This window comes from Rhinolophus ferrumequinum, chromosome 23 (genome assembly GCF_004115265.2).
Source record: "Rhinolophus ferrumequinum isolate MPI-CBG mRhiFer1 chromosome 23, mRhiFer1_v1.p, whole genome shotgun sequence".
NCBI lineage: Eukaryota > Metazoa > Chordata > Mammalia > Chiroptera > Rhinolophidae > Rhinolophus > Rhinolophus ferrumequinum.
In genome coordinates this window covers 17,701,797-17,713,893 of record NC_046306.1, presented here as the reverse complement: position 1 = coordinate 17,713,893, position 12,097 = coordinate 17,701,797, and the positions used below count along the sequence as shown (strand labels likewise).

General features: G+C 35.3%; 1 protein-coding gene across 8 annotated transcripts in view; it reads left to right on the top strand.

Annotated features, from left to right (window-relative positions):
• Positions 1 to 12,097, top strand: part of RALGAPB (Ral GTPase activating protein non-catalytic subunit beta) — an 85,061-nt gene that overhangs the window by 22,063 nt on the left and 50,901 nt on the right. For all 8 annotated transcript variants that reach the window (XM_033094488.1, XM_033094486.1, XM_033094485.1 and 5 more), the window contains 5 exons: positions 1,143 to 1,329; positions 3,802 to 3,933; positions 9,186 to 9,364; positions 10,405 to 10,553; positions 10,682 to 10,898. In XM_033094488.1, coding sequence (XP_032950379.1) covers positions 1,143 to 1,329; positions 3,802 to 3,933; positions 9,186 to 9,364; positions 10,405 to 10,553; positions 10,682 to 10,898 — 864 coding nt within the window. The remainder of the gene's footprint in view (positions 1 to 1,142; positions 1,330 to 3,801; positions 3,934 to 9,185; positions 9,365 to 10,404; positions 10,554 to 10,681; positions 10,899 to 12,097) is intronic.

Sequence of the window (12,097 nt, the reverse complement as noted above, 5' to 3'; positions counted from 1 at the left end):
CCTTCTGGGGCTCACTATTATTGAAACTTTGTTTTTTGCTCATTTGACCTACACATCCTTATATCTTTTCCTTCAAGCAGCAAGTTTGCCTTCTGGAGCTATGCCGAGTAGAGCCCTCTAGTTCCCCAGTACAGACCACTGTAGTCCCTAGTTCCAGGACTCAGAGCCAAGAAACAGCTCTGTTTTCATGGTTGAGGCTCTGTCCTGTGCAGCACTAGTCATTTTGCTTCCTCACTTGAAGGGGGGGCTTTCAAACACCTGAAATAATTTATAACTACGTTTGGAGTAGAAAAACCTGGGTATTGGTTCTGATTCTTTTCATTATTGGCTGTCTGAACTTGAGCCGACTTAAGTTACTTAAATTTCCTGAACTTAAGTTTTCTCATCTTCAAAATGGGTTAATTTATAATTGGTAATAGGTATTATAAATGTCTATCCTGGGGTAGCCAGTTGGCTCAGTTGGTTAGAGCGCAGTGCTCATAATACCAAAGTCGCTGGTTCGATTCCCTCATGGGCCAGGGAGCTGTGCCCTCCCAACTAGATTGAAAACAACAACTTGACTTGGAGCTAATGGGTCCTGGAAAAACACACTGTTCCCCAATATTCCCCAACAAAAATTTAAAAATATACGTATATGTGTATATATATGTATATATATGTATATATATATATATACACACACATATATATACACACACACACACATATATATATATATACACACACACACACATATATATATACCCTGTAGAATTCATGTGAGGATTAGGGGAGGTCGTGTGTATCAACTACTTGGCACAGAAACTGCCTCCTAGTAGTCAGTTCTCATGAGCACTCGTCTTTTCCTTTCCCCCGCTGTGCTCCTGTCCCACTTGCTAGAGGATTGAGATCTTCAATATACAAACACTGGGCCGGGTAACTTGAAATCTGTCAAAGTGATAATTGGTTGATGGATCCATGCTTTCCCTCCTAGGAGCTCCTAAGAATAGTTTCTTGTTCTTACTTTTAAATGGTTATTTGAAAGTCAGAACTTAGCATTGCGTTTATTTTAATTTTTTGACCAATTCTCCCAAATTAGCGAATTAAAGATTCTGCTTTAAAAAGTAAGTACACCAAAGATACATTTTCTTTTTGTTGGAAAGGTGGCATTGCTGAGAACCTGGCAGAGAAGTTGATTGGTGTTCTCTTCGAGGTTTGGTTACTCGCGTGTACTCGGTGCTTCCCAACACCTCCATATTGGAAAACAGCCAAGGAGATGGTGGCTAACTGGAGGCATCACCCCGCCGTGGTGGAGCAGTGGAGCAAGGTCATCTGTGCGCTCACTTCCAGGTGGCTTATCATCGATCTGCCCGCCTTCATCTGCTGGCCTTAGGCAGTTTGCCTCTGTTTCGTGTCTTTCTGGGATTCATGCAATACATTGTAAAAAGCCTGTATCCTGTGTTTCTCATTACAGTACTTTATATACCGAATCGAGTCACTTTTAAAAAATAGATATGGTAGTTTGGCTAGTGTCTGTCTAATCTAAAACCTTTCAGATTCAGCAAATGCCTTGGAAAAGCAGATAAATTCTGCACCCTACCCACCACTCCCCGTTTCGCCAATCTGACACCTTCTTAAAATATTCATGATCATTATTTTTAAAAAACAAATCACACAAAAGTATAACAGAAAAAGTTAATTTCACCAGAAATCCTATTATATATGTTTATATATAATTTTACAGAAATGGGATTATACAGTAATGTGCTACTATGTAATCAAAGTAGGCAGTTTTTATAGTAATAATTTTACCTTTTTTACCATTTATGTATAATACAATCATTAGTCTGAGTAAACTGTTAAGCTTCATTTTTTTTCAGACTTTTTTTCATTCAACTCTACATGTTTTAATATATAACTAAAACATGAGGATTCTTTTTTAAATAGTCACAATACCATATCACACCTAAAAAATGCTAACAATTCTTTAATGCAGTTAGCCATTCAATGCTCAGATGTTCCTGAATGTCTCTATATTTTTTCTTTTTACAATTGATTCCATTGAATCAGAAAACAAACAGGGTTTAGATATTACATTTACATTACATTTAGTCCACATGTTTCTTAAGCCTATTTTAAGCTGTAGGTTTCTGCTCTCTCATTTTTATTTCTTTGCAGGTTATTTGTTTTCTTTGGTTGAAGAAACTGGGTTGTTTGTCTTATAGAGTGTTTCACATTCTGGATTTTTCTGATTATGTCTAAGTTGTGTTAATTAACATGTTCCTTTGTCCCCTGTATTTCCTGTCAGCTGGAAATACAGTTAGATCTAGAGATTTGGTCTGATTCAGGTTTGATTGGGGGTAGGATAGGGGGTGGAGGCAGGAACAAATAATTTGTAGGTGGTGTTATATATCAGGGTAGACTGGTCTTTTTCTGAGATAATAAAATGTTTATATCATTATCATTGTTTAAACTAAAAGATGAAGGTTTGAAATATTCTGTTTATTCTGGTATATCTTGGTGAATGTCAATATTATGAATCTATTTTTAATACTTTTATCTTGATTATAAAAGCAATACATGCTTATAAAAAATTTGGAAGATTTAGGGAGAAATATCCATCACTTACAGCTAACCAGTGTTAAACATTTGATGTATTGTTTTCCATTTCTCTTTTTTAAAAAATCAATTTGAGATTATTCTATATAGTATTTGCTTTTTTCATTTGATGTCTGATTCTTGTCACATTAATTACATATGCCTTATTTCCTCTTGAGTAGATCCCAAGATCCTATTTTTAATGGCTTTATACGTTTTCATTATATGAATGGAATTATAATTCATCTAATAGTTTCCTTGTTGTTTTGATATTTATGTTCCCAGTGTGTTACTTTAAAAATATTATTGACATGAATGCTTTTATATAATCTTTGTATGTATTTTGGTTATTTTATTAAGATCTAATCTCTAGATGTAGAATAATTGAGTCAAAGGGTTTTAAACAGTTTTAATACATTTGGACTATCACTATTAAATTAAGTAATTGAATTGTTGAATTACTTTTAAAGTACACTATAAATTCTAAACCTCATGTGAAGTTATATTGCTGTTACTATTACAAATAAATTTGCCGTTATTATTACGAATAAGTTGTGTTGAAGGCGTTGGCAAGGGGATGAATCCTTTAAAAATAATTTAATTTATTATTTATGTTAGATGACTAATTGGATAATTATATAAATATAATTGCATATTATATGATTATATAATTAATTTACTATTTGTCATTTGCAGTTCTAGGTTAAAAATTTTTAAATAACTTATAATTTTATAAATTAGTAATATGTAATATTTATATTGCAAAATAATGTAATTATAAATATATATTATAAAGGTATTATATTTATATAATAAAATATAACACTTATAATGTGAAATAATTTATATTACTTAAATCATAAATTTAAATAATATATAAATTTATAAAATCATTTAAAGAAATAATTCTATAAATAACAGATACATTTATAATATAAGTTGTACAACTTATAAAATGTAAATTAAAATAATAACATAAATAACAATAAATTATTAAAATAAGTAAATTAAATGTTTTAAATAAAACTTTTAAAATAGTTTATAAAACTGGAAGTCTTCCAATTTGTTTTATAATCAAGGGTTTTCATTTATCTTACTTCAGTGAGGTACAATGCATGTTTCATCTATTTTCTCTTATTTCTCTTACCGTATTTTAATGCTCGAGTATATCTTTAATTCTGTTAAGAAAATGAACTTAATGGTGTGTATTTTCTTATATTCTAGATTGCTACGCTTTACATATGGTCCTTCATTTCCTCCATTTAAAGTTCCCGATGAAGATGCCAGTCTGATCCCTCCTGAAATGGATAATGAGTGTGTTGCACAGACATGGTTTCGCTTTTTACATATGTTAAGGTACTGTTAATTTAGTTTTTCATGTGCTCTTTACCCAGTGTCTTAGGACAAGAACCATGCTGTAACTCTCTTGTTGGATTTCTGAGTGTCAGGAGGAGCCAAATTGGACAACACACATATCCACATAATGTGTCTCCTGTTCTCCCTATTGCAATACGGTCAGGCTATCCTCAGCTGCTCTTCGTTTGTGCTCTCTGGAAGCTTATTCCCTGTGGTAGATTTAGCATTTGTTCTTTTGCCTGTTGCTGCAGCCTGGATGATATGTCTCTCAGGACTTTGTCACATTCTGTGGGAACTGTCACATTCTCTGTGACCATCCCTGACTGGTCAGTCTGGCTCTCAGGGCTTCTCCTCTAGTAGTCTTATTGTTTAAAATTTTACTGAGGGATACACTGTAAAATTTCACAGAGGGATAAATTGCTACTTCTTGCTATTTCATTCTTTATAGTAATTCTATTCAATTCAGTTTCATCACTTCCTACCTTTCTCTCTAATAGGCCCATCCTTGGGCTCTGGAACGTGTACTCTCTTGCTTCTTAAATGTTTTCCTTGCATATTTTCTCTTTCTTGTTTGACTAGCTTCATTTTTCTATTTTTATACTTGGTGATTCTAAATTACTCTGTATGAACATTTTATAAATTAAGGATGTTAACCATTTTCTATCATTTTTTTTTCAGTTTGTAGTTTTTCATCTTTCAGTGATTTCAGTTTATTTTTTAAATCTATTTTTCTGTGAACATTTTCTGTTTCCTTTAAGATTAGAAAGTCTGTTCTTTGATCAGATAGATTCACCTATGATTTCTTCTTTGTTTCCTTTGTGACATTAAGTTCCTTTTTATATACCAGGTTTTGTCTTTGGGTCATATATTCCATTAATTGCTTCATTTTTGTACAAGTTCACTTTTAATTATTTTAATGTTATAGTAGTAGTTACTGTCTTCCCTTTTTCCATTTCTTAGAATTTTTTTTTTCATCTCTTCTTTGCCTGTTTAACATTCCAGATAAAGTTATAAAACACAAGTAAAAAAAAAAAACCCACAAAACCTTTTGGGGTTTGGATTGTGTATTGATTAAGGTAAGGGACACACTCTGCATTGGTAGAGGAACCAGAAAATCTTAGTGGCTTAGTACAATGTAAGTTTCGTCAAGTCAGGTAGGGAGTGGCTCTGCTTACTCAGTCATTCAGGGACCCAGCGTGGCAGAGGTTCTGCCATCTTCAGCATGTGGCTATATTACTAGGGCCTCAGCTTTGTAAGCTGGAGCCTCTGTTTCTGGCTAGCAGATGGGAGAGAGAGCAACGGAAATTATGTGGAAGGCTTTTATGAACCAGGCCTTGAAGTGATGTAAATGACTGCTGCTCATATTCCATTGACCGGTAGTCATACAATGCCATTAATTACAAGAGAAGTAGGAGGAAAAGAAAAACTAGTGAACAGTTAGCCAGACTGCCAAAGATGAGAATTGTATTACACCTGTTTTTATATTTAGGAAAAGTTGATACCTTAATATAGTGAGTCTTTCTAAGAGTAGGTATTTTTGTTTTTTAGAATCTTAAATACCTTATAGAAGTGTTTTGTAGTTTTCTTCACACAAATCTGCATATTTCTTATGCCCTTATTCCTAGTATTTATTGCTGATGTTGTGAAAGGCTAATTTTTTCTGCTATTAAATCTTATAAGTAGCTATTACTGCTGTAAAGAAAATGTTGTATTTTGTTTTTGTGTATTATTTTTGGACACTTAAAAGAGCTCTAGGCATTATGGGCACTTATCTGCAAATAAGAAGTGTCTCCTTTCTAGTAATTCATGCTTCAGTCTTAAAAGTGCTTTAGTTGCAGTAAGAGCTGTACATGAGTTCAAGTTCTACTATTTTTTTCTTTATGTACTTGAGCAAGCAAATAGTCTCTCTGAGTCTCAGTCTCTTTTTAATTTATAAAATGGGGATAATACAGTTGATCCATGAACAACATGGGTTTGAACTGTGCGGATCCATTTATAGGCAGATTTTTTTTCAATAAATACTATAAATATATTTTCTCTTTCATAGGATTTTTTTTTTTTAAATTTCCCTTGACCATTCTTGATTTTATTTTATTTATCTATTTTTTTCCCCTTCTTCCACCTCCCCCCCACACCGGTTCAAGCCATTGTTTCTCAGTCTAGTTGTGTAGGACACAGTTCCCTGGCCCATGCTGGTATTATGAGCCTTGCGCTCCCCCAGCTGAGGCAGTCAGTCGCCGGTCGTTGGTCGGCCGCTCACAGCAGCTCACTCACCAGCTGCCAGCTGCTCACGCTGGCTGCCGGCCACTCACGCTGGCCACCGGCCGCTTCTGGCAGCACACGATAGCCCGCAGCAGCACACAGCAGCCCGCGCCAGCCTCTGGCTGCTCATGGCAGCCCAGCTCCAGTTGTTCACAGTCTTAGCTGTAGAGGGCACAGCTCACTGGCCTATGTGGGAATCTAACCAGTGTCCTCGGCGGCGTTAGGTGCACAGCGCTCCAACCACCTGAGCCACCAGGCTACCCCCATAGGATTTTCTTAATAACGTTTTCTTTAGCTTACTTTATTGTAGGAATGTAATACATGTAACATGCAGAATATGTGTTAATCAGCAGTTTATGACATCGATAAGGCTTCTAGTCAATAATAGGCTATTAGTTAAGTTTTTGGGAACTCAAAAGTTATGCATGGATTTTTGACTGTGTGGGGTTCGGTTCCCCTAACCCCTACATTGTTCAACGGTCAACTGTAATAGTATCCATCTTGTTATAAGAATTGAAGAAAAAGCATATGAAACAGTACAATGTTTAGTGTCTGATGGGTGCTTGAAAAGTTGCCACTATTGTTATAATAATTATTTTTGTATATTATTTTACAGCATTAGTCAAAACTTCTAGAACACTGCTGAATTAAAATGACATTGTTTTGACATCTTTTGTTCTGCTTTTCATTGGAATGCATCTACTACATGAAATTTTGAGTGGGATGTTGGCTGTTGATATTAGTTATTCTTTTTTTATGTTCCTGGTTTCCTAAGCAATTAAAAAAATTCACATATAAATAAAATCAGGAATAGTACTGAATTTTATTCAAATCATATTTTGGGATTCATTTAAGCAATTAAATGTTTTTTCTTTTTTACCTAAGGACGTGATATATTCATTTATGTTAATATTGAATCACGTTTCATTCCTGAGAGAAAAGTTGTACTTGGTTATGTATGGAATGCCAGTCTTTTAATATTTTTTCCGCCCAAATTGTCTCTAGTTATATCTTTTGACTAATTTATGTGTTGGTAACTTAAAGAAAAGAATAAGAAATGTCCTGTCTTTTTCTGTGCTGTGTTGCATGAAAGTTGTATGTTCCTTAAGAATTTGAAATACATCACCAGTAAAACTCTAGTCCTGAAATCTTTTTTGAGAGGTAGTTCTTGGATAATCTTTTCCCATTTCTTCACTGTTAATTGATCTTTTCAGGCTTTATCTTCTTGAGCTGAAAGATTTTATTATTTATGGTCAAGCTTCTTTCAGATATAAAGAATAGGAACCTACTTAAACAATTGCAGGGGGAAAAGATGATAGAGAGGTCTCATTGGACTCTAAGCGAATGTCCAGTACTCAAGGTGGGGAGGGATCAAAGCAGCCTCGGAACAAGCCACTCTGTCATCTTTCTCTCTCGGCTTTTTTGCTTTTCTTGTGCATATATACACTTCTCTTTCTCTGGCAGGCTTCCCCTGAGTTCCTGTTTCTTCCTGCCTTTGGGATACATGCAGCCCCATGATAACTGCCCAGTGGTGTAAACAGCTTTGTGACTTAACAGCTCTAGCCATTTTAGCACCGGGGCTTTCCCTTTGCTCACATTCTCAAACTGGATAAATTGGATTAAATGTTGTTAGTTAGGCTACATCAGTTGTAGGTCTCTAGCAAGCATCTGGATAGATACCTTTTGGACAGTGTTACCCTTTTGGTTAAATGAGCTGTGGCTGGGTGGGAGGCAGGTCCACGAAGCTTATTCAGAAAGGGTCACTGGCAAATTTCCTGGGAAGAGGGCGGAATATGATGGGGAGATAGACACCCAAATTTTGCGTCGTATGGTAATGCTTTATATCTTTATCTAGGGGGGAAAAATGTTTCTCTTGATTAGAATACTACCTTTCTCAAATGGTTGTCCTTGGACTTCTTTGTGCATGGCCACCTGCCATTCATGCTCCACCTGGAGGTTCTATTTCAGTAAATCTAGGTCAAATCTGGATTTTTAACAGGCTTTCCACATGTGTCAGATATACAGGGCATTGGGAGCTGCAGGGGTGCAGTTTCTATGATCTGACCTAAGTCCTTTGTTACCCATTTTCATTCAAATTTTATTTTTTTGAATCTGTCCTCTAAATTTGAGTGCCAATAAAATCATTTCAGGTTTACATCTGGAGAAGCTGGTGTAAACCTTTTGGCACTGCTCCTAGACTTCGTATGTCCTCTACCCCACATGAACTAGTCATATGGATACAGTGTGCTAATACTAGAAGTCCATTTCTATACATGTATATATGCTCCCCTGCTCCCACTTGCATTTAAGGGTTTGAGTGGATGGAAAGAGAGGTTTCAAAGGGTAGAGCATCTATAAACCACTGATTTGTATTTCTCAGCCTAGTTCTTTTGAACTTGTAGCTAGTGGAAATTTTTTCCAGGTGCTGGCTGTAGGTTATTACTTTGAGTTGGCTATTTAATGGACAGCAAAGCAGACCATTTTGAGTGGAAATCTAAATCTATTTTTCAGTGGAAATATTTAAAATTACTTATACAGAAAATATAACTCAAGTCCAAATATGTTGTTTTGAAATGTATTGCTTTAGTAATTCCAATTTTCAATTAGTTTTTTAAAAATTGGATATGCTAATATTATAGTAAAATTTTCTCCTTGGAGTTCTTTTTGATTGACTTACAGTTTTTATTCCATTGCTTATTAGAAAATATAGAACATTAGAAAAACATCTATGTGTACTCTTAAAAAATTAAAAATTTCTAGTGTTATTTTGATTCTCATTCTCTGAATAGGCAGAGTAAGTTTATGTAAACAAAGTGCAGATCTTCTGGAAAGAAGTGTTGGTGATTGAGTCCGTTGCCTGTTAAATACAGATTAGTCTCCTCTCTGAATTAAATAGGCACAAACAGCCCTGTTCTTAAATTAGATTGCATGCAGTTTATTGCTAAAGAAACTTCTAAATGTGTAATTAATTCTTCTCTCTCTTTTGATAGTAATCCCGTGGATTTGAGTAACCCAGCCATTATAAGCTCTACTCCCAAATTTCAGGAACAGTTCTTGAATGTGAGCGGAATGCCGCAAGAGTTGAATCAGTATCCCTGCCTTAAACATCTGCCTCAAATATTTTTTCGTGCCATGCGTGGAATCAGCTGTCTGGTGGATGCATTCTTAGGTGAATTTTGTGTGTATTGTTAGGTGTTTGAAGAGCTACATGTAGATAACTCTAGAGTCTGGTTTTAGAGAGTATTATGGAAAGCCCAAAGATTTGATTACAAATAACAAACTAGGAAACTAGAGGGTTTTTGTTGTCTCTATACAAACATATTAAACAATGATAAGAAAAAGAATAAGACCCGGTAGCTAAATGGACAAAGGATATGAGTAAAAAGATTTACAAAAGAGAAAAGTGTTCATTCTTACTAGTAATCCAAGAAAATACAAATTAAAATGTATTAGATATCATTCTTATGTGTAACATTAGGAGGCAAATTATATACCTTTTGTGAACCATTATTTCAAACTGTTTTTCACATTTTAGGAATATAAAAAGTCAGATATTTTTTACCTGTTGAAAGACAATGATATTTACTATGCATCATTTTCTAAAACATTTGTTATATGTATTTGTTAATATATTACGTAGATAATATATTAGTTCAAATTAAGTTTGGCTGCCATATAACAACCAAAATTACAGGTGGTTTAATACACAAGATAGTTTATTTTCACATGAGTTAAGCCCAGGGTTAGGCAGTGCAGGGCTGTTACAGCAGTTCCCTTATTGTCAGGGACCCAAGGCTCTTCCATCTTGTGACTTCATCCTTTGTGTACTGTCTCATGAGCTATGATAGTTGAATGCGTCCCAACTATCCTGTTTAGGAATTAGGAAGGAAGGAGAGTCTACACTTGATTGGTCCTCTTAACTCCTTAAGAGGAAAGACCCACCCAACAATCACCCACTTCTCTGTGGTCAGAGCATGGCCACACTGGCTGGAAGGGAGCCTTGAAAATGTAGTGGTTTATTCTAGGTAGCCATGTCCAACTAAAATTTATGTTCTATAACTCAGGAAGAATGGGCGAATGGCCATTGGGAGGCCACTAACATTGTCTGCTGTAGTCTGTCCCAAATCTTCCCTGGTGTTGCTTGAGGAAGATTTTTTGACTGCCTATTTTGAACTATGAAGAATAACTCTGTTCATCTTTTGTTTTAAGGCATTTCTAGACCCCGATCAGACAGTGCTCCTCCAACACCTGTGAACAGATTAAGTATGCCTCAAAGCACTGCTGTCAATACCACCCCACCACATAACCGGAGGCACCGGGCTGTTACGGTGAATAAGGCCACCATGAAAACAAGCACAGTAAGAGTTTCCATGACAATTGTTATTCTGTAGAAAGTTGCCCTTTTAATCTGCCATCCTTTTTAAAAAAAGTCCTGCTGCTTCCTCAAACTTTTCATGAGTGTGGGTATATTCTTGTGTTCTCATAGGTTAGTACTGCTCATGCCTCGAAAGTTCAGCACCAGACATCCTCCACTTCTCCTCTGTCAAGTCCAAATCAGACTAGTACAGAACCCCGGCCACTGCCTGCCCCTCGGAGACCAAAGGTTAACAGCATCTTGAATCTCTTTGGATCATGGTTATTTGATGCAGCATTTGTTCACTGTAAACTTCATAATGGGATAAACAGAGACAGCAGCATGACTGGTAAATATTGCTCAAGAAATATGCTATCATTTTTTTCTTTTCTGTTTTTTTCTTTTTAACCTTTCCTACCTGCAAGATTAATATGTATCTTCAAAAGCTCTCTGTCTCTGACCATCCGGTGTCTTGTGCTTAACCCCTTCCAGCTGAAGTAACAGAATTTTGGAAGTTTTCCTACCTGTCCTTTTTATGTTTGTTCTACGAGGTTTGGCTTTTGTCTGGTTTTATTAGATACACTTTAGGTTAGCCATTTTTTGTTGTTGTTGAATCAAATTCCTTTCAGTAGGTGACCTGGAAGTTCCCTTCATGTCAGCCAGGATAATAATATTAACATAAAGAATTAAAGATTTTGACCAGAAATTCACAAGAAGTGTTTTCTTAGATTTTGACAACCACTCACTCATTAGTACATACAAATGTCTGCCTCACAAAAGACTCTAATGTCTCCGGTTTTAGTTTAGAGAACTTTATTTCAGGGGTACACTTTCAAACATACAATTTGTTCTGAAATTAAATAAGTCTGGTGGAGAATTCATAGTGCAACCCTGATATCTTCATTTAGATTTTATTACAGAAATGAAACACTGTCTAAGTAAAACCTGATTTTTGTCGTCTTACCATTTTACTTGGAAGTAGTGGCATAGGGTGCAGTATGGAGGGTGGGGTAGTGCAGAATGTACTGAATATTTATGACATGTATTAGAGCTGAATAATAATAATAATGGTTGGCACTTACTGACCTAAATTACTCTGTGCCAGGCACTGTGCTGTATGCATTAATGAGTGTATTGGTTGTTTGGTAAGAAAGCACTTTTCCACTGGGGTTGGAAATAGCTTGAGGTAAAAGGATGCCTAATTGCATTAGTTTATGCATCCCTAGGGAGAATGTTAATTCCAAGGATAAAACCAATGGCCATAAGGGTCTCTGCTTTCTTTCAGAAAGGCATTCTTATCTATTACATATGATCTCAACAGAGGTCTATGTGTGTTAGCATTATACATATATAATTATTTAGGATGTGTTTACAAATCTTATAAATAATTTTTAAAAGTTGTGAATATAAAGACATTTTCAGGAATACAATTTGAGATTGTGTGGTTGAGTGTAGGGATTTCTTTATTTTGTTCAGATTCAGACACTATATCATTTCCATATTTTATTTACAAGTTTGAAAGTGGTGCTTACTTATGGATAAGTAAAT